Consider the following 22,189-nt stretch of genomic DNA (forward strand, 5'->3'; position numbering starts at 1 on the left):
GAGTGTTCCAAAGCAATGTGGCCAGACCCATCCTTCGCAACACCCAGGGACAGATAGAACCTTAGCACGTAGTGACACTTGGTGTTTGTGTACTGGGGTTCTACGCACAGCTTGATGCAGCTGCACACAAGGTGGCCATCGGGATGAGGGCTATGTTGGGTACGTTTTTTCCCCCTTCATCCAGAGGTTTGAACGGTGTCCCTCCGGACCCATTCCATTTTGCATCTCCAGATAAAGCGAAAATGGCTCGGGTGACCACCACAGCACAGGAGTGGGGTATGGGCCAGACCTGCGCCACATACAGCAACAACGTGATCGCCTTGCACCCTATGACCAGGTTCTTACCCACAATGGAGAGAAAGCGCTGCTCCCACATGCTCAGCTTATATTGTACCATGGCTATTTGCTCTTCCAGGTTTTGGCGAACGCCCCAGCCCTTCCGAACTATTTCCCCGACCTTCAGGTAGTCTGACCTGACGGTGAAGGGGACAAGGGATCGGTCAGCCCAGTTCCCAAAGAACATGGCCTCGCTCTTACTGCGATTTACTTTGGCTCCCGAGGCCAGGTCGAACTGGTCGCAGATGCTCATCAGCGGACGGACAGCAGATCCGATTGGAAGATGGCAACATTATCCATGTACAGGGAGGCTTTAACCTGAGTGCCTCTGCTGCCTGGGATTGCCACTCCTCTTATGCCCACATTCTTCCTAATGGACTCAGCAAAAGGTTCGATATAGCAAGCAAACAAGACAGGAGAGAGAGGACAGCCCTGTCTGACTCCAGATTTGATCGGGAAACTTTCTGATTCCCACCCATTGATTTGGACCGCACTACTGATATTTGTGTAGAGCAACTTGATCCAATTGCGGATTCCCTCCCCAAGTCCCATCTTGGAGAGTACAAAAGCCTTCTCCCAGTCCAAGCTGAAGAGGCAGGTGTCCACCCCCCTGCCCCGTATGTAGGCAATCGTATCCCCAAGCAGCGTGAGACTATGAGAGATCTTCCTGCCGGGTACAGCACAGGTCTGATCGGGGTGAATCATCAACTCCAGAGCAGACTTGACACGACTGGCGATGACTTTGGAAAGAATCTTGTAGTCTACATTAAGCAGTGAGATGGGCCGCCAATTTCTGATTTCCACCCTCTCCCCCTTCCGCTTGTAGATGAGGGTGATGATGCTTTTCCTCACGGATACTGACATGCTGCCAGCCAGAAGCATACTCTCCAACACTTCCAGTAGGTCTGGGCCGATCCAGCCCCACAGAGCCAACTACAACTCAACCAGTAAGCTGTCGCTTCCGGGAGTTTTACTCGTCTTGAAGGACCTGACGGCCTTTGTCAGCTCGTCCAGAGGTAGCGGTTTGTCCAGACTCACCCACATGCTGTCATTAAGACCTCCGTGATAGATGACAGAAAGGACTGTATTGTCCATGGGCTTCACTTCATACAGCCCAGCATAAAAGGATTTGCTAATCCTTAGTATTGTCAGACTGCAAAGACGTTACCGAGCCATTCTCTTCCTTCAGGCTGCTGATCAGAGTACCTTTTGGAAGAAGAAATGCGAGCACATCTCATCCTGCTCAATGGAGCGGCCTCTGGACCGGAAGATGATCTTGGAGGCCTCCGTGGCAAAGAGCGAGGCCTGCTGGCTCTTCACCTCTTGGAGATCCTCCTTGACCTCGACCCCCATCAACTGCAGCTGGAGCAGATTTTGCATTCTTTTCTGCAGTCGGGACATTTCCCGCTGTCTCTCTCTTGCCCTCTGAACACCTTTGAAGATAAAGAACCTCTTGTTGTTCGTCTTGATCACTTCCCACCAGTGCACCGGAGACTCAAAGAGGGGTTTCACAGTTCTCCAACCTCTGTAATCCCTTTTGACTTCCTCAGTGCTCTCTGGGGTTAACAGTGTAACATTCAGCTTCCATGTACTCCTGCCAACCCGCTGGTCGTCCTATAAGTGACAGTCAGCCAGTAAGAGGCAGTGGTCAGAGAAGAACACCGACTTGACGTTGATGGATCTGACCGTGACAGCATGGGACACAAAGAGGAAGTCAATCCTGGAACGGGCAGACCCGTCCTGACTTGACCAGGTGTATCTATGCTGCACTCCATCTGCAGATTTGCTGAAGACGTTGTGCAGCTTGGCATCTTTTACTGTTTCCATTAGGAATCTGGACGTAGTATCCAGTTTGCTGTTGTCACTGCCGGATTGTCCAGCTGCATCAATGATGCAGTTGAAGTCACTGCCAAGAATGACCATCCTGGATGTTGCCAAAGCAGTGGGAGCTGCTGGAGGATGGTCAGTCGCTCACTGCATTGAACCGGGGGGTACACGTTGATTAACCAGAGCGGAGCATTGTTGTACATTACATCGGCTACAAGGAGGCAAACGCCCATCACGTCCTTAACTTCGGAGATGGTGAAGTTGCCTCCCTGCAGCAGACTACCCAAGCCGGAGGAACTGGAATCATTTCCCCCGGACCAGATCGATGGTCCGTGGGATCACCATTGCGACCAATGCCTGTAAAGTGCTGTGGTGCAGGATTCCACACTCCTGCAGAAACAGCAGGTCGGCTTTGACCTTGGCGAAGTAGTCCTAGATCGAACCACATCGCGTAGTGGATTTAACGCTACACACATTAATCCAAGCAGTCTTTATATCCATTTTAAAGTTGGGTGTTGCTTATCACACCAGGTGTCCTTGCTAGTCCCAGTCCTTGGGTATGTTCCTGCATACGCATAATCTACACAAGCTGTTTCACATTCGTTGGGCTCAGAAACCCCTCCTGGTTACTCATTGGGGTTTTGTTCCACTGCGGTGACATTGTTGTGGGGGGGTTCTCGTAGGGCTGTCCTCTATTGATGGTGTCTTTCCCCTCTGTTCCTCCTCAAAGACATCACTGCTCCCGGCTTCTCGGAGCTGGAGTGCACCAGATACTTCACTGCTCTCGGTCTCCCGGAGCTGGGGTGCACAGGGCATCTTGCTGGATTCGGCATTTTGGGGTTGGGGCTAAAGGCCTTCTTGGGTCTGCAAATGAAACCCAACCCGAGCCCGACAGAACCACATCCGACCCGAGCCTGAGTCCTTTGATTTTTTCCCGCGCCCAACCCGACCCGACCACCAGAATTAAGTTGATTATATTAAAGAGGTTGTGCTCTACCTTGGATGAAATCGCTCACTGCAGAAGAGTGCAGAGTCCGGATGCACGTTTCCCCGCCTTGACTTCCTGCCTGTTCAAATCTGGAAGCTTTTCCCTCCCTGACCAAAAGACAGCACTGTGACTGACCTGAGCCCGAATGCGGGACCCGGAAGAGAGACCCAACCCGACCCCAACACATGTCGTCGGGTCTGGTTGGGTAGCTATGCTCTAGTTGGGGCACGCTGGGCCCATCACAGCTTCCAGTGCCCTGGAGCTGGGGGCCTTGCTCTTCCAGCTCCTTTGAGTTCTGCCGCTTCTTTTGCAGGTGACGTCTTTCCGGCCCTTCCTCGTCCAATGAGGAGGAGCTGCTGCAGTCTGTCTCAGATGGTAGTCTCTTCTTGCCACTGGTTTGGGTGGTGATCTGTTCCTTTTTTGGAGGCTTCTTCTTTGTGGTTTTCCTTTTTACCACTTGCCACTGACCAGTTTGTCCATTTGCTGCCTCCTCCTCCATTGATTCTGTCTGTAGAGGAGGAATTTCTGGGCACGGGGTAGGTGGTGGGTCGTTGGTTTCAGCTGCCTCCCCTTTCTTCTCCTTCTCGGATAGACTTTCCTCGCTGCAAGGAGGATTGCTTGACTGCCTCCTAGCACCAGATGCGTTCACCGTTCCTTCTCCCTGTCTTTCCTTGGACCTTGCTGCCTGTGCATAACTGAGGCAGTGTTTGGGGCAGGTTTTGTAGAAATGGCCCACCCCACCACACAGGTTGCAACACTTACTTTGATTACAGTCCTTGGACTGATAGCCTTCTTTCTTGCAGATGACTCTGGTGCAGTTGGCCACCGTATGACCAGATTTGCCACAGGTATGACAAACTATGGGCCTATCCGCATAGACCAAGAAGCCTCGACTTCTTGGATGGATGATGGCTCCATTGAATTCGACCTTCAAGGTCACCTTGACCTGTTGCTCGCTGGTGCAAATCCCAAATGGGTCCTTTACATCAGTACTGCTGCTGGCCCCCTCAACGTACCTGGCGAGGAAGGCTAGTACATCCATGACAGGAACATGGGAGTTGTAGAGGTGGATTGTCACCACCCGGTCACATCACAACGGCAGCATGAACAGTGGCTCCACTGTGAGGATCGTCAGCGGTGCCTGGTTTCCCTTCTCCTTCAACACCTTCAGGAACTTGATGCATCCCGCCACATTTTTGAATGTCCCATCGAAATATCCACTACTGGGAAGTCCTGCAGGCAGAAGATGTCTGCAGCTTGGAATCTACAGCAATCAATAAGGATTTTGTTAATGAAGAAGGTACGATCCACAGGTGCACCTCCTTCATTATCCTTCACCACCACCTGAACGGTGTTATGCACTCCCTGGCCTGAAGCTCTAGAATTGGTTGCAACCATTTTACTCAAAACCTACCTGGAACAGGATCATGGTCTCTCCACGCCAGGTGGGAGCAAGTCCGCCTCGATTCCGAGGGACTGCCTAAGAAGAAGAATGCAGTCTGTTGGACTCGTTTTAAACATTAGTGGAATTTTCCATTTTTTTTCCTCTTTTATTTGGCCTTGCTTTATTTTTATTTCAATTTTTTAGCTCTTCCAAAGAAATTACATGGCTGCTGTGGTGGTGGAGGCTTGTGAAACGGGATGCTTGAGGTATTATCACTGTGCGAGGCAGGCTCGGTGGTCTTCCCCGCCCCATCATGTTATTTGAATATTGCTCACCTGAAGGACTCCATCCCAGCTCAGAGCAAGAGGCTGTTGCAGTCACGTGGCACACACGGCGCTTTCCAGTTCTTATGGCAACCGCCTGACGTCACGGCCACGAACCTTCTGGAAGCGGAGGGCGAGATCTCGTGCTGCTCAGCTGTGTTCGCGCGAGGTTTTCGAGCTCCCACTCTCCGAGCGTGAGTGTGGGGCTCGGAGTCGGAGAAATGGCGGCGGAGCGACCGATTCCTCAACTGATGGAAAGCTTCAAACCGGCCGGTGCCGGGGACAGCTCCACTGGCAACGGGGCTGGTAAGCGCCGCCCAGTCGCATCCAGAATTGAACACAGTGCATGGTGGGAGAGGTCGCTCCCAAGAGGGAAAACGATCACCGATGATCTTGTGGGTGGGGGGAACGACGCGCGTATTCGGTTTATTGAGATGGGGAGGGTGCTGGACGTTAATTCGTTGAGCCCCTCCGCCCCGTCGGCAGTAGTTGTTGATTTCGGCCTTCGCTCACAATGATCGAGATCTGCAAAGCGGCGGATCAACACCTGACCTCCTTTCGGAAACCTCCCCTTCCCCATGTCGGGCCTGAGGGGGGAACTGAAGCTCATCTTCCAAGTGTTCAGAGCAGCCTGGAGCTTCTCCCATTAAAAATAGTAAGCGGATGCTGGAAATCTGCAATAAAGAGAGAAAATGCTGGAAACACTCAACAGCATTTGTGGAGAGAACCGCAGCTGACATTCAGGTCGATGGCCTTTTGCTAGATCTGTAAAAAGTTAACATTCTATAAGCCAGTACAGAACCCGGGAAAGAAGGGAATAAAAAATGCCGGAAAACACTCAGGTTTGGCAGCATCTGTGGGGAGAAACAGAGTTAACATTTCAAGTGGATGGCTCACATCAGAACTACATTGACCTGAGACGTTAACTCTTGTCTGCACGGATGTTGCTTGACATGCTGTGTATTTCCAGCATTTTCTATTTTTCAGATCTCCAGTATCTGCATTATTTTTATATTGGAATGAAAGAAGTGAGAGAGGAGGAAGAAAACAAAAGGTAAGGTCTATGGGAGGATTTAAGGTAGGACTCATTAAATGACCAAAAAGGACGATTGTATACGACAAGTAATGGGACAAGTAAACAAAAATGCGTCCAGAGGAGATTGCAAAACCATTACCTGCAGTCTGGGGAAAAAATCAGAGCAGAGGTTATGATCTGAGTGGAAAGTTGTAAAGTGCCTCGTCAAAAGAGTTCCTTGAGTTTCCATTGAACTTCATTAGAACAGTGTAGGAGGCTGGGGTTGACTGGGACAGTGTTAAAATGGTAAGGTGACTGGAAGCTCAAGAGTCACGCTGTGGACTGAACAGAGGTGTTCAGAAAGGTGTTGCAATGGGTACCCATATGCCTTTTAGTGGAATGCTTGGCACATTCCTTGTTCCAGCCCGATTTGGGTACGCTCCCTTACAACAAGAACTACTATTTATATAGTGCCTTTAACATAGTAAAATGTCCCAAGGTGCTTTACAGGAGCACTATAAATCAAAATTTTACACTGAGCTGCTTGAGGTATTCGGGCAGATGACCAAAAGCTTAGTCAAACAGGTAGGTTTTAAGGAGTGCCTTGATGGAGGAAAGAGAGGTTTAGGGAGGGAATTCCAGAGCATAGGATCTTGGCAGCTGAAGTAATGGCAGCCAATGATGGAGTGATTAAAATGGGGGATGCTCAAGAGGCGAGAAGATTGTAGAGCTGGAGGAGATTGGAGATAGGGAAGGCCATAGTGATTTGAAAACAAGGGTGAGAATTTTAAAATGGAGGTCTTGTTTAACGGAGTCAGTGTAGGTCAGCAAGGTGATGGATGAATGTGACTTGGTATGAGTTAGGAAATGGGCTTCAGTATTTTGGATAATCTCCAGTTTACAGAGGGTAGAATACAGGAGGCTGGCCAGGAGCGTGTTGGAATTATCAAGTCTAGAGGTAACAGGCAAGATCCTTTTGGGGGTGGGGTGGTGGAAACTCCAGAGGCAATGTGTGGGAGCAGGAAGAGAAGCCATTGTAGGTGATACTTTGGCTACAATTAACTAGATAAGAATGGAACCAGGTGAGTGCAATCTCACTCAGCTGGACAGTAGTGGAGTCATTTGGGAGGATAGAAAAATAGGAGCAGGAGTAGGCCATTCGGCCCTTTGAGCCTGCACCGCCATTCAATATGGTCATGGCTGATCATCCAAATTCAGTACCCTGTTCCTGCTTTCTCCCCGTATCCCTTGATCCCTTCAGCCCTAAGAACTATATCTAACTCTTTCTTGAATATATTTAATGATTTGGTCTCAACTGCTTTCCGTGGTAGAGAATTCCACAGGTTCACCACTCTCTGGGTGAAGAAATCCCTCCTTGTCTCAGACCTAAATGGCTTACCCCTTATCCTTAGACTGTGACCCCTGGTCCTGGACTCCCCCGCCATCGGGAACATCCTTCCTGCATCTAGTCTGTCCAGACCTGTTAGAATTTTGTAGGTTTCTATGAGATCCCCTCTCATTCTTCTAAACGCTAGTGAATATAAGCCTAATCAACCCAATCTCTCTTCATACGTCAGTCCTGCCATCCCAGGAATCAGTCTGGTGAACTGTCGCTGCACACCCTCCATAGTAAGAGCATCCTTCCTCAGATAAGGAGACCAAAACTGCACACAATACTCCAGATGTGGTCTCACCAAGGCCTTGTATAATTGCAGCAAGACATCCTTGCTCCTGTAATCGAATCCTCGCTATGAAGGCCAACATACCATTTGCCTTCTTAACTGCCTGCTGCACCTGCATGCTTACTTTCAGCGACTGGTGCACAAGGACACCCAGGTCTCGCTGCACCTTTCCCAAACTATTGCCGTTCAGATAATCTGCCTTTCTGTTTTTGCCGCCAAAGTGGATAACCTCACATTTATCCACATTATACTGTATCTGCCATGTATTTGCCCACTCGCTCAACCTGTCCAAATTACACTGGAGCTTCTCTGCATCCTCCTCACAGCTCACACTCCCACTCAGCTTTGTGTCATCTGCAAACTTGGATATATTGCATTTGATTCCCTCACCTATATCATTAATATATATATTGTGAATAGCTGGGGCCCTAGCACTGATCCCTGCGGTACCCCCACTAGTCACTGCCTGCTACTTGGAAAAAGATGGTTTGGTCAACCCTGCAAACAGGTCGAGAAGGATGAGAGGGAATAGTTTACCTTTGTCGCAGTCACAGGATGTTATTTTAACTTTGGTAAAAGCTGTTTAAGTATTACAGCAGGGGCACAAACCCAATTGGAGGGATTCAAACTTGAAATTCAGGGAAAGATAGGCACAGATTTAGGAGGTAACAACTGGCTCAAGGACCTTGGAGAGACAAGGGAGAGTGGTGATGGTGCACAAGGATGGTGGGGTCAAGGGTTAGTTTTTTTTTGCAGAAAGGGATGATAGCAGATTTGAAGGTGAGGGCAGTATCTGAGGAGAGGGAACGTTAACAATATTAGCTAACGTGGGAGCCAGGGAGGGAAGATGGGTAATCAGTTTTGAGGGAATATGGTCGCGGGAGTAGGAGGTGGGTCTTGTGGGCAAAATGAATTCTGGGCATGAGGGGAGAGAGGAGAGAAACTAGAGGAAGATGCAAGTTCAGGCCTGGTGGACTCGGGGAACGGAGGGAAGTGCCAGAGGCAGCTGAATGGATGGTCTTAATCTTAGTGACAAAGAAGCCAAGATCTTCTCGCACTTGGTGAGATTAAAAGCTAGGGTTTCATTTTGCATTTCAGGATGATCCTGGAATATTGAGCAGTTTTAGCAGATGCAAGCAAGACCCAATTGTGCTTCATGTGGTCCGGCCAGATTTGGCAGTGAATAACAACCGGTTGTCTGGCATATTCCAGCATCCCTTGGACATAAGGGAGCCATACCGGGAAAAAGGCCCAGGTGAAGGAGAGTAATGGGGACTAGGGTGTCAAAGATAGAGGTGGGGGTGTGGTTGAGCAGATTGGTAGCTGCAGAAATGTCGTGAATGGAAAACCAATGGTTAGAGAAATGGGATTTTGAAAGTCCAGTTGCAAGTGAATTGGGAGAGTTTTTTTCAAGGGCAACAAGAACTGTTGGTGCTGCTTCCTGATCTCACCCCAAAGTAGAAAAGGTTCAACAACTTCAGGTCATAACCACTACTCCCATTTATTTGAATAGCAGATGCTGGTAATGGTTGTGCTGATGCCATTTATGGTTCCTCTGGACCCATCTTTTGTTTATTTACTTCTCCCATTACCCACCCCTTTTGCCTTGCACTATGATCCTTTTTGTTATTTAATATCTTCTGCCCTCCATCCTATCACTTTTGTTCTTTTGTATCCTCCTCTCTCTTCTGCTCCCCCACTGCACCTTTCCTTGGCTCTGTACTTGCTTATAAATTGTTAAATCTCTAACTTCCAGTTCTGATGAAAGGTCATAGCCCTGAAACGTTAACTCTGTTTCTCTCTCCACAGATGCTGCTTGACCTGCTTTCCCATTACAAACTGCTTTATTTTGCTGGATAGATTCATTATGTGCGGCAGGGAAAAATAGACCACTTTGTTTCTTAAATCCAGATAACTGGGTAGGGGGAGGAGGTCTGTAGTTGGGGAAAGATCAGTATTTATACTCCGGATATCATCAGGCCAGGTAAAATGTTCTTGATCAGCTTGCGATACATCATGTTTTAAATTCTGTGTACTTTGCATAGGCAAGTGAATTAGCATGGTGTAACATTGTGACCAAACCCATGAATTTTTACACATACTGCAAATAGGATGATTTGTTCTTTGAGTATAGCTGCCTTGCAAATCATTGTGAAAATGGTGGTCTCCGAGCAATTTTTTTTTGTAAAAAGTAGGGGTGTACAGATTACTGAATAGAATCAACAGAACTCGGCATCAAAGGTTAAATATACTTTAGGATGTACTTTAAAACTTGTGTAGATGGGCCATGTGGGTATTGCCCAGGAGTTTAAAGTCTGCTGCTTTCTGTTAAAAACTTATCAGATACATCACACTCACTTATGCAGATAATGAGAAACATTTATAATATGATTCTTGCTATCTACGCAACATAGTCTCATGTATCTGACCAATCAAAAAAGGAAATTTGATTGTTTGAGGGCTTGGAAGATAAATGCATTGGCCTCTTCAGTGAGGAAGCAGAGGGTCATTGTTAACTGTAGAACTGAAGCAAAGGCTATCACCCTTGTGGAGAGGGAACATGGATCTAAAGTGGCCTCTAGTCAGAGTTACTGGAGAAAGAAGATTGCGAGGGGGCCTAATAGTCAAATTACTTTGACAAAAGATTTGCAATATCTAGAGTTGGGTTCAGGAGTTTTTTTAATGCTCCAGTTTTCTGCTATAGGTGCTGATTAATGTTGAAGCAGCATAGTTACCTTCTGGTTCTTTGTCCAAGTGACCATTCCTTTTGTACAAGTCCAGACAGTGAGCATCGACAGGTTATTCAACTGATTGGAGAATTACACCTGATCTTGTCCTCAAGTGATCTGCACGTACAGTTTTGAGCAGGTATCACCAGAAGGCAGTTGAGCAGAAATCCTGGCTTTATAATGCACACTGTCACCTATTTCATGAGTTGAGCAGAAAATTTCAGTAATAAATTGTAAAACTCTTTCTTCCGCCACAAGCAAGCCCTTATTCTGGAGAAATAATTTCTAACTGAGATAATTTTAAAAACGGTTAATCTTGCACGTGAATTGGACCATCCTTTGCCTGCTGTTCCACTCCCTACTTTTTCTGCCTTGACCCTTACCTCACCTACCTGAAACCTGCTTTTTCTCAATCTTTATTTTTGCTGCCTGCTACGGTTGATTCTTTCCATCTGAAGACTGACTTCTCTACAAAGCATATTTATTGAAATGATGTACAGTTTTTGGTGTTGGTGTGTTTTGAAATGTGACATGCAGTGTTGGGCTTCATTCTGGAGTTCTTCCATAGTATTCTATATACAGTAATGTGTTTAATTTACATAATATAATATTTGGTTGGATTTTTCTGTGGTTTGAGCTTTTTGAGACTCTAATTTTCTTACATTGTGAAATTGGGCTTTGATTTCACATGCAGTGTTGGGCCCAGTGCTGGATGTGTTCTAGCTGTGTTATGGTGTCACTTTTTAAACTAATATACATTCTAATGCCTGTACATTATCTGATAAACTATATGTTTCTGATCATCTATTTCTAAACCTTGAATTGGAAGGTGCAGTCAAGCAACACAGATCTATTTATACAATTAGTGTTGGTGAGCAGCATGTATTTAGTTATATAGCTGGCATCATTGGTTACATAAATATGTCACTCAGCTGTTTAATTTTTAACACTGAGCAATGTCACAGAATATCCACTACAATATTTAAAACACTCCAGTATCAAGCTGATCTGTGCCTTATTGTGTCAATATTTCTTTCGATACTCGTACGTCATTAAGTTGGTAGTTAAATGCTCTGAAGTATGAAGTAGACTATTGTTACATATAGTATTTGAGTGCTGAAACCCTGGGTTACTTAGAAGGCAATTGCTTGCCATCAAGAAAGAAGTACAGGTCAGGACTGCAATCTTTAGACCAATGACTTCTATTCCACTGCTTAGAATAGCCAATAAAATGTAGTTGTTAAACAGAGCTTTTGTATGAAAAGCTTTAGAATTTTCCAGTGGAAATATAGTAATTTACTGTTGTAACTTCTCTTGATGATATTGTCTTGCTTGGGGGATAATTCTGGCCATTTATCTGTTTCTAATAGCGTTCGTATTTGTACTAGATACACAGCTTTCAGTCTTTTTTTGGCTGAAAAGCATTTTGTTTTGGAGCATCATTATGTTTACTTATTTGGTGATAAATTGGATGCAACTCAGCTAGATTTGAAGATTAACATTTTCACAAGTGTATTTGAAGGGGACAGAAAACCAAGTATCAGGTATACACTTTTTTTTAGTAAAGCCAGAATACTGAAATTGGTACATAATAAGATATTTAGAAGTCATTGCTAATGGTAATAGTCGGTGATGCAGTAGATTAATTTAAACTTTCTGTTGTTCAAGATTTACAGCAAAGTGGTAAACTTATGGAAGGACCATTTTTGTTATGAATAGTGAAGAGTGAAAACACTCGCCCTCACCCTTGTACACTAGCAGAGCAAAAAGTGGTCCTTTCCTTCCCCCCCCCCCCCCCACTCCAAAAATGGCTATATAATGCTGTTTCACTAACCCATTTGGAGTTAATTTTTGTGTAAATCTGACACAGTTTACCCTTGATGATTTAATTTTTGTGCAAAAGTGGCTGAATTATCCAATAAATTGAATCAATGTAAATAACATGGTAAAATGGGAATTTAGTGCTGAATGCCGAGTTCTCTTTAAAAATGGGCATCCTTTGAACTGTGCGCTTTTTCACTCCTTTGTTCTGTTGCCAGTTCAGTAATCTTTGAACATTCCCAAACTTCAGAAACTATTTCTTCAGTCCCTTCATTTTGAAAATGGGCATGAGATGGACTGCATCTCAATGTTCTGTTTTGTTTAGTTTAGAGATACAGCACTGAAACAGGCCCTTCGGCCCACCGAGTCTGTGCCGACCATCAGCCACCCATTTATACTAATCCTACACTAATCCCATATTCCTACCACATCCCCACCTGTCCCTATATTTCCCTACCACCTACCTATACTAGGGGCAATTTATAATGGCCAATTTACCTATCAACCTGCAAGTCTTTTGGCTTGTGGGAGGAAACCGGAGCACCCGGAGAAAACCCACGCAGACACAGGGAGAACTTGCAAACTCCACACAGGCAGTACCCAGAATTGAACCCGGGTCGCTGGAGCTGTGAGGCTGCAGTGCTAACCACTGCGCCACTGCGCCGTTCTTATGTTGTCATTTTACTAATGTAAAAAGATAATGCTGGACTAGTACTTCAATACATGGACTCTTGGAGACAGGACTTTATTGCAAGTGCTAAGTTCATTTTAAAATAGAAAAATTACTGTGAAATTGAGAGGCCATTTAGTGCTTTATTACAGAATGTGGGTAACTATAGCAAGTTTATTCTAATGGTATATAAACACGGGGGGAAAATAGTCAAATCTAATGGACTAGTATAAAGCAGACAGTAATGACTGCAAGACATCAGAATCTCTGCTCTTTCACTTTAGTTCTTTTGGTTTGCTTTCACAGTACAAAAGATCATCGAGGGAAATAGTGAGCTCTTCACGGACACTCACTGCAAAGTGTGTAACGCTGTGCTGATTTCAGAGTCCCAGAGACTAGCACATTACCAGGTAATAAAGTGGCAGACCGTGTGTCAACATGAGTTTTGCTCTTTGCTGTATCTGGTATGGTTAGTGCATGCCATGCAGGAATGCCAGGTGTTCTGCAAAATCTGTTTAAAAATCCATAGCAGGCAGCTCCTTATTGGTTATTGCATAAATGCATGAACTTGGGTATAGTACTGAGGCATTCAGGACTACAAAAATCTCAGGTTCTATCTGTGATTTGTGCTGACCATTATGTTCCTGCTTCCTCCTCTTCAATCTTCGTTACTCTAACCAGTTATTAGGAGATACTAGTTATTAGAAGAATTGGTCAAGATGATGCAAACTTTTTTGAAAATAATTTTGCATGTGAGGCAGTGATGACTTAGACAAATGCTGGAACTTGCTGTGTAGCGATTCTGGGATGCCAAATTAAAATTTAATATTGATGTGCTTAAATCTTATGACGGGTTATAGCAAAATATTAAAATATCTAAAAATAAACTAAAACTTTTTGACGGTAGGATTAATTTACAGGAAGGCATGAGATGCTTTTGCTTGAGCTGGTACAAAAGAGTATAAACTTAGTTACAGCCGTTTCATTGTAGTGAACATCGTTTTGTGCAGTGAAAGCTATGTCTCATGGCTTTTGCACTGAATGTGTAGCATTTTAAGTTTGGATGGTAACTATAAAGAATGCTTTATACGAACAGTTTTTTCCACCATTTCATTGTTTACAGTGTATTGACAGTTCAGAGTTGTAAGTATCCTTTGATCTCAAGGTGTCAATCACTGAAGTTCCGCTGTAATCCACAGAGCAAGAAACATGCTAATAAAGTACGTCGCTATGAGGAGCTTCATCAAGATGGTGAACCAGTTGCCAAAATAATAAAAAAGGATTCCACTGTAAGTTTCTATTAATCACAGAATAATGCAGCACAGAAGGAGCCCATTTGGCCCATCATGCCTGTGTTGGCCCTTTGCACCCTCTCTTTTGCCTTTACTGTTTTCCTAAAGTGTAGTGCTCAGAATTGAAAACAGTACTGTAGATGCAGCCTAATCAATGTTTTATTAAGGTTTAGCATAAGTTCCTTGCTTTGATATGCAATGCCTCTGTAAAGCCAGGGATCCCATATGCCTTCTCAACTTATCCTGCTAATCTTATCAAAGGCTTTTGTATGTACACCCCAGGTTTGTCTGTTTCTGTCCCCACTTAAAATTCTTCCCACCAAAATGAATCACTTCACACTTCTGTGGATTAAAATTCATCTGCCATATATCTGCCCATTTCACCAATCTTTCTTACTACCCTCTTCACTGTTAACTACTTTTCTGAATTATGTCTCATCTGCAAACTTTGAAATTATGCGCTGTATGCACTGCCAGTGTCAATATATATCAAAAAGCAGTAGCCCCAACACCAAGCCCTGGAGGCACCACCAGACACTTTCCTCTAGTCTGAAAAAGAATTGGTCACTACTACTCTCTGCTTTCTGTCCCTGAGCCAATTTTGTATCCACGCATCAACTGCCCCTATAATCCTATGAGTTTCAATTTTACTAACCAGTCTTTTATATGGTGCTTTGTCAGTCACTTTTGGAAAGTCCATATACTAACATCAACCGCACTAACCTTCATCAACCCTCTCTGTTACTTTATCAAATAACTCATTCAAGTAAGTCACCGATCCATCGCACTCCCGATCCCTCCCCCAACCAAAATCCCTTACCTTCCCCTCCCCCTCCCCTTTACTTATTGGTGTTGCCCATTGTTTTAAATTACTTAGCACCTCATTCCCCTCTTTACCAAATTCTCATTGTTTCTTTGTTTAGCAAGTCATTTGGCAGATTCACCAAGCTCGGTGTGTTTGCAAATACAGTCTTCTAATCTATACCCTTCAACACATTAATTACAATTGGTCAATCAACATCCTACCTCAATGATTAACACCTAGTCAGGGACCTACTTATAACCATAATAAAAGCAAAATACTGTGGATGCTGGAAATCTGAAATAAAAACAGAAAGTGCTGGAAGAATTCAGCAAATCTGGCAGCATCTGTGGAGAGAGAAACAGAGTTTACGTTTCAGGTCTGTGACCTTTCATCAAAACAAAATTAAATTTCAGTTTGATGATGACACTTATTTTTTGTTCTGCTCACCCACTACTTGCCTGTAAAATTCCCAGTCTTTCCAAATTCCTGTTGGCAGTCTGTTCAGCAAACCTCTCCATTTAACAGATTCACCCAACTCAGACCAAGCTCTGTGCTTAAAGCTCTGAGATGTACTTTATTTAATGCAAGAATGTTTAAAAAAAAAAGAGTTAATACAATCAGTAATTTTTGAACCTTTCTACAGGACAGTAGCAATGGAGAAGTGGATCGGAATAAGTATTGTCCACTGTGTAATATGACCTTTACATCGCCAGTTGTTGCCCAATCCCATTACCAGGGAAAGAACCATGCAAAAACTCTGAAACTGAAACTGAAGCAAGATGAAGCTACCCCAGCATCCTCTGGTGAGTGATCTTAGTACATTGTCAATGCTAGATAGTTAAGATTGTGTGCATGATTTCGAGGCATCCAGTTGTATTAGCTGGTATTCAGCAATCTGTCCTATTACAGTTATTAGGTTGAAAAAATGACCGCAGAAACTTTAAACTGATGTAGTGGAGAATGGTAAGAAAATATGTAGAACTGCTTTGGGATTACGCTTGAACACGTTCATTATGAAACTGAAAATATGAAATTGCTGCACCCTTCCAAATTAGGAACTGCATTCTGCCCTTACTTTTCTGAATGGCAATGCTCCCAAGGGAAATTATCTTTTATTTTAAACTTTTGCTTGGCTGTAAGTGTTACAACTGAATGAAAAAATATAAATTGATAGGCAAAGAGAGAGTACACGAAGAGACTGGCAGCTAACATACACGGGAATCCAAAAGTCTCCCGTAGGCATATAAATAGTAAAATGGTAGTAAAAGGAGGGGTGGGGTCGATTGGGGACCAAAGAGGAGATCTGCACATGGAGGCAGAGGACATGGCTATGGTACTAAGTGAGTATTTTGCCTCTGTCTTTACCAAGGAAGAAGATGCTGCCAAAGTCAGTGACAGAGGAGGTAGTTAAGATATTGGATGGGCTAAAAATTGCAAAAGAGGAGGTATTAGAAAGGTTGGCTGTACTTAAGGTTGATAACACACCAGGACCGGATAGCATGCATCAAAGGATGCTGTGGGAAGTAAGGGTGGAAATTGCAGAGGTACTAGCCATAATTTTCCAAACCTACCTAGATACAGGTGTGGTGTCAGATGACTGGAAAATTGCAAATGTTATACCCTTGTTCAAAAAGGGGTATAAGGACAAACCTAGCAACTACAGGCAGTTTAACCTCGTTGGTAGGAAAGATTTTAGAAATGATAATTTGGGAAAAATTAATAGTCACTTGGACAAATGTGGATTAATTAAGGAAAGCCAATACAGATTTGTTAAAGGCAAATTGAGTTCAACTAATTTGATTGTGTTTTTGATGAAGTAACAGAGAGGGTTAATGAGGGTAATGCAGTTGATGTGGCATACGTCCAAAAGGCGTTTAATCAAGTCTGTCAGAATAGGCTAGCCAGCAAAGTTGAAGCCCATGGAATAAAAGGCACAGTGGCAGCCTGGATACGACATTGGCTGAGAGACAGTAAACAGTAGTGGTGAACGGTTGTTTTTTGGACTGGGAGAAAGGTATACAGTGGGTTCCCCAGGGGTCACTCCTAGGATCACGACTTTTCTTGATGTATGTTAATGACGTAGACATGGAGGTACAGGGCGCAGTTGCAAAATTTGCAGATGACACAAAACTATTAAGTATTATGAACTCTGAGGACGATAGCAATAGACTTCAAGAGGACATAAGCAGGGCGATGGAATAGGCAGACATAGAATAGATGGAATTTAATGCAGAGAAGTGTGAGGTGATGCAAAGGATACAATTCTGAAGGGGGTCAGGAACAGAGATACCTGGGGGTATATGTACACAAAATGTTGAAGGTGGCAGGTCAAATTGAGAAAATGGTTTAAAAGGCATACGGAATCCTGGGCTTGGAGCACAAAAGCATGGAAGTTATGATGAACATTTATGAGATATTGGTTGGGCCTCATCTGGAGAATTGTCTAATTCTGGGCACTGCACATTAGGAAGGATGTGAAGGCTTTCTGGAAGGTGCAGAAAGAACTTGCAAGAATGGTTCCAGGGATGAAGAAATTCAGTTATGGGGGTAGATTTGAGAAGCTGGTGGTCTCCTTAGAGAAGAGAAGGTTGAGAGGAGATTTGATAAGGATGTTCAAAATCATGCGGGGGCTAGACAGAGCAGATAGAGAAACTGTTGCCATTGAAAACCAGAGAATACCAATTTAAGGTGAATTGGCAAAAGAACCAACTGAAACATGAGGGAATACTTTTTACCCAGCGAGTGGTTAGGATCTGGAATGCACTGCCTAAGAGTGTGATGGAGGCAGCTTCAATCATGCTTTCAAAAGGGAATTAGATAAACACATGAGAGAAAATTTGCAGGGCTCTGGGGAAAGAGCAAGGGTGTGGACTAGCTGAGTTTCTATTGCAGGGAGCTGGCATGAACATGACGAGCCAAATGTTTTTTAAAAATTCATTCATGGGATGTGGGCGTCGCTGGCTAGGCCAGCATTTATTTCCCATCCTTAATTGCCCTTGAGAAGGTGGTGGTGAGCCGCCACCTTGAACCGCTGCAGTCCTGTGAGGTAGGTACACCCACAGTGCTGTTAGGAAGGGAGTTCCAGGATTTTGACCCAGCGACAGTGAAGGAATGGCGATATAGTTCCAGTTCAGGATGGTGTGTGACTTGGATGGGAACTTGCAGGTGGTGGTGTTCCCTTGCATTTCCTGCCTTTGTCCTTCTAATTGATAGAGGTTTGGAAGGTGCTGTCCAAGGAGCATTGGTGCATTGCTGCAGTGCATCTTATAGATGGTACACACTGCTGCCACTGTGCGTCGATGGTGGAGGGAGTGAATGGTTGTGGATGGGGTGCCAATCAAGTGGGCTGCTTTGTCCTGGATGGTGTTGAGCTTCCTGAGTGTTGTTGGAGCTGCACCCATCCAGGCAAGTGGAGAGTATTCCATCACACTCCTGACTTGTGCCTTGTAGATGGTGGACAGGCTTTGGGGAATCAGGAGGTGAGTTACTTGCCGCAGGATTCTTAGCCTCTGACCTGCTCTTGTAGCCATGGTATATGGTTACTGCAGTTCAGTTTCTGGTCAATAGTAGCCCCTAGGATGTTGATAGTGGGGGATTCAGTGATCGTAATGCCATTGAATGTCAAGGGGAGATGGTTAGATTCTCTCTTGTTGGAGATGGTCATTGCCTGGCACTTGTGTGACGCGAATGTTATTTGCCATTTATCAGCCCAAGCCTGAATATTGTTCAGGTCTTGCTGCATTTCTACACGGACTGCTTCAGTATCTGAGGAGTCGCAAATGGTGCTACACATTGTGCAATCAGTAAACATCCCCACTTCTGACATTATTGAAGGAAGGTCATTGATGAAGCAGCTGAAGATGGTTGGGTCTAGGTCACTACCCTGAGGAACTCCTGCATTGATGTCCTGGAGCTGAGATGATTGACCTCCAACAACCACAAACATTTTCCTTTGTGCTGGCTATGATTCCAACCAGCAGAAAGTTTTCCCCCGATTCCCATTGACTTCAGTTTTGCTAGGGCTCCTTGATGCCCCACTCAGTCAAATGCTGCCTTGATGTCAAGGGCATTCATTCTCACCTCACTTCTTGAGTTTAGCTCTTTTGTCCATGTTTAAACCAAGGCTGTAATGGAGACAGGAGCTGAGTGGCCCTGGCGGAACCCAAACTGAGCGTCACTGAGCAGGTTATTGCTAGGCAAGTGCCGCTTGATAACACTGTAGATGACCCCTTTCATCACTTTACTTATGATTGAGAGTAGACTAATGGGGTGGTAATTGGCCGGGTTGGACTTCTCCTGTTTTTTGTGTGTACAGGACATACCTGGGCAATTTTCCACATTGCTTGGTAGATGCCAGTGTTGTAGGGGCGCGGCAAGTTCTGGAGCACAGGTCTTCTGTACTGTAACCATTCCATGTAGCAGTAATAAATTAAAGTAACATGGAGAAGGTTGCTCATTGTGGAGTTCCTAGGATAGGAATACTTCTTGTTATGGGCTTTGCATCATTGTAGAGAATAGATTAACCTCAAAAATGTTTACGCTGGCAAGTACTGGCAATCAGTTTGGTGCAGTTGAGCAAAACTTGAATTAAGTATAAGTGTTAGTCGGAGAGCTCAATTCATGCCTTTGGCCAAACAATTTGAAAATGTTCTGACCGATCATAGACAGTAAAGACTGAATCTCGTTGGTCTTTGGTCAAGTAATGCTAGTAGCTGAGATTGAACACGTCAGCAGAACAGTGGCGCAGTGGTTGGGCAGCACAGTGGCGCAGTGGTTAGCACCGCAGCCTCACAGCTCCAGCGACCCGGGTTCAGTTCTGGGTACTGCTTGTGCGGAGTTTGCAAGTTCTCCCCGTGTCTGAGTGGGTTTCTGCCGGGTGCTCCGGTTTCCTCCCACAGCCAAAGACTTGCAGGTTGATAGGTAAATTGGCCATTGTAAATTGCCCCGAGTGTAGGTAGGTGGTAGGAGAATGGTGGGGATGTGGTAGGGAATATGGGATTAATGTAGGATTACTATAAATGGGTGGTTGGTCTGCAATGGGCGGAAGGGCCTGTATCTCTAAACTAAACTAAATAAAGTGACTAAAACTGTAAGGCGCAGATTTTAAGTTGAAATTATTGACTGAATTATTGATAAGTTTTGTGTCATACTGAAAAGCTATTAAAACATTTGAAGCAATATGAATGTATTCAAACTGCTTTTATACTGTCATTGTTTTGGTTTGGGTTCTAGGGGACCAAAATCTATTACGGCTCCCACAGTTTGCATTGCTAAATTTGACTGCCTTATCCCAGCAAGAGTTACAGACCCAGAAAAATAAAACTGGTCCACGAGTCTGGTCATCAGGATAAAGGAGAGGGATTTAGCAGATTAAAAGCTAGGAGCTGGATTATCAAAACTCGTCTTGTAACCCAAACTAAAATAAGAACAAGAACAAAGAACAGCACAGGAACAGGCCATTTGGCCCTCCAAGCCTACGCTGATCTTGATGCCTGCCTAAACTAACACCTTCTGCACTTCCGGGGCCCATATCCCTCTATTCCCTTCCTATTCATGTATTTGTCAAGATGTCTCTTAAACGTCGCTATCGGATCTACTTCCACCACCTCCCCTGGCAGCAAGTTCCAGGCACTCACCACCCTCTGTGTTTAAAAAAAGTTGCCTCGCACATCCCCTCTAAACTTTGCCCCTCACACCTTAAACCTATGTCCCCTAGTAACTGACTCTTCCACCCTGGGAAAAAGCTTCTGACTATCCACTCTGTCCATGCCGCTCATAACTTTGTAAACCTCTATCATGTCGCCCCTCCACCTCCATCGTTCCAGTGAAAACAATCCGGGTTTTTCCAACCTCTCCTCATAGCTAATGCCTTCCAGACCAGGCAACATCCTGGTAAACCTCCTCTGTACCCTCTCCAAAGCCTCCACGTCCTTCTGGTAGTGTGGCGACCAGAATTGCACGCAATATTCTAAGTGTGGCCTAACTAAGGTTCTGTACAGCTGCAACATGACTTGCCAATTTTTATACTCTATGCCCCGACCGATGAAGGCAAGCATGCTGTATGCCTTCTTGACTACCTTATCCACCTGCGTTGCCACTTTCAGTGACCTGTGGACCTGTACCCCCAGATCTCTCTGCCTGTCAATACTCCTAAGGGTTCTGCCATTTACTGTATACCTCCCACCTGCATTAGACCTTCCAAAATGCATTACCTCACATTTGTCCGGATTAAACTCCATCTGCCATTTCTCCGCCCAAGTCTCCAACCGATCTATATCCTGCTGTATCCTCTGATAATCCTCATCATTATCCGCAACTCCACCAACCTTTGTGTCGTCTGCAAACTTACCAATCAGACCAGCTACATTTTCCTCCAAATCATTTATATATACTACAAACAGCAAATGTCCCAGAACTGATCCCTGCGGAACACCACTAGTCACATCCCTCCATTCAGAAAAACACCCATCTACTGATACCCTCTGTCTTCTATGACCGAGCCAGTTCTGTATCCATCTTGCCAGCTCACCTCTGATCCCGTGTGACTTCTCCTTTTGTACCAGTCTGCCATGTGGGACCTTGTCAACGGCTTTACTAAAGTCCATATAGATAACATCCACTGCCCTTCCTTCATCAATCATCTTCGTCACTTCCTCAAAAAACTCAATCAAATTAGTAAGACACGACCTCCCCTTCACAAAACCATGCTGTCTCTCGCTAATAAGTTTGTTTGTTTACAAATGGGAGTAAATCCTGGACCGAATAATCCTCTAATAGTTTCCCTACCACTGACGTAAGGCTCACTGGCCTATAATTTCCTGGATTATCCTTGCCACCCTTCTTAAACAAAGGACCAACATTGGCTATTCTCCAGTCCTCTGGGACCTCACCTGTAGCCAATGAGGCTGCAAAGATTTCTGTCAAGGCCCCAGCAATTTCTTCCCTTGCCTCCCTCAGTATTCTGGGATAGATCCCATCAGGCCCTAGGGACTTATCTACCTTAATGCTTTGCAAGACACCCAACACCACCTCCTTTTTGATAATGAGATGACTGAGACTATCTGCACTCCCTTCCCTAGGCTCATCATCCACCAAGTCCCTCTTTTTGGTGAATACTGATACAAAGTACTCATTTAGCACCTCGCCCATTTCCTCTGGCACCACACATAGATTCCTTGAGTGGGCCAACCCTTTCCCTGGTTACCCTCTTGCTCTTTATATATGTATAAAAAGCCTTGGGATTTTCCTTAATCCTGTTTGCCAATGACTTTTCATGACCCCTTTTAGCCCTCCTAACTCCTTTCTTAAGTTTCTTCC

General features: G+C 44.8%; 1 protein-coding gene and 1 long non-coding RNA gene across 2 annotated transcripts in view; one reads left to right on the forward strand and one right to left on the reverse strand.

Moving 5' to 3' along the window:
- LOC137375823 (uncharacterized) overlaps positions 1-5,071 on the reverse strand; it is a 45,211-nt gene extending 40,140 nt beyond the window's left edge. The window contains exon 1 of the long non-coding RNA XR_010976066.1: positions 4,871-5,071. This is a non-coding gene — a long non-coding RNA (uncharacterized lncRNA). The remainder of the gene's footprint in view (positions 1-4,870) is intronic.
- LOC137375822 (zinc finger protein 346-like) overlaps positions 5,001-22,189 on the forward strand; it is a 44,862-nt gene continuing 27,673 nt past the window's right edge. The window contains exons 1-4 of the mRNA XM_068043323.1: positions 5,001-5,164; positions 13,082-13,185; positions 13,975-14,064; positions 15,516-15,675. Of these exons, the coding sequence (XP_067899424.1) occupies positions 5,080-5,164; positions 13,082-13,185; positions 13,975-14,064; positions 15,516-15,675 (439 nt within the window). The 5' untranslated portion in view covers positions 5,001-5,079. The remainder of the gene's footprint in view (positions 5,165-13,081; positions 13,186-13,974; positions 14,065-15,515; positions 15,676-22,189) is intronic.

The sequence above is a fragment of the Heterodontus francisci genome, chromosome 12 (genome assembly GCF_036365525.1).
Source record: "Heterodontus francisci isolate sHetFra1 chromosome 12, sHetFra1.hap1, whole genome shotgun sequence".
NCBI lineage: Eukaryota > Metazoa > Chordata > Chondrichthyes > Heterodontiformes > Heterodontidae > Heterodontus > Heterodontus francisci.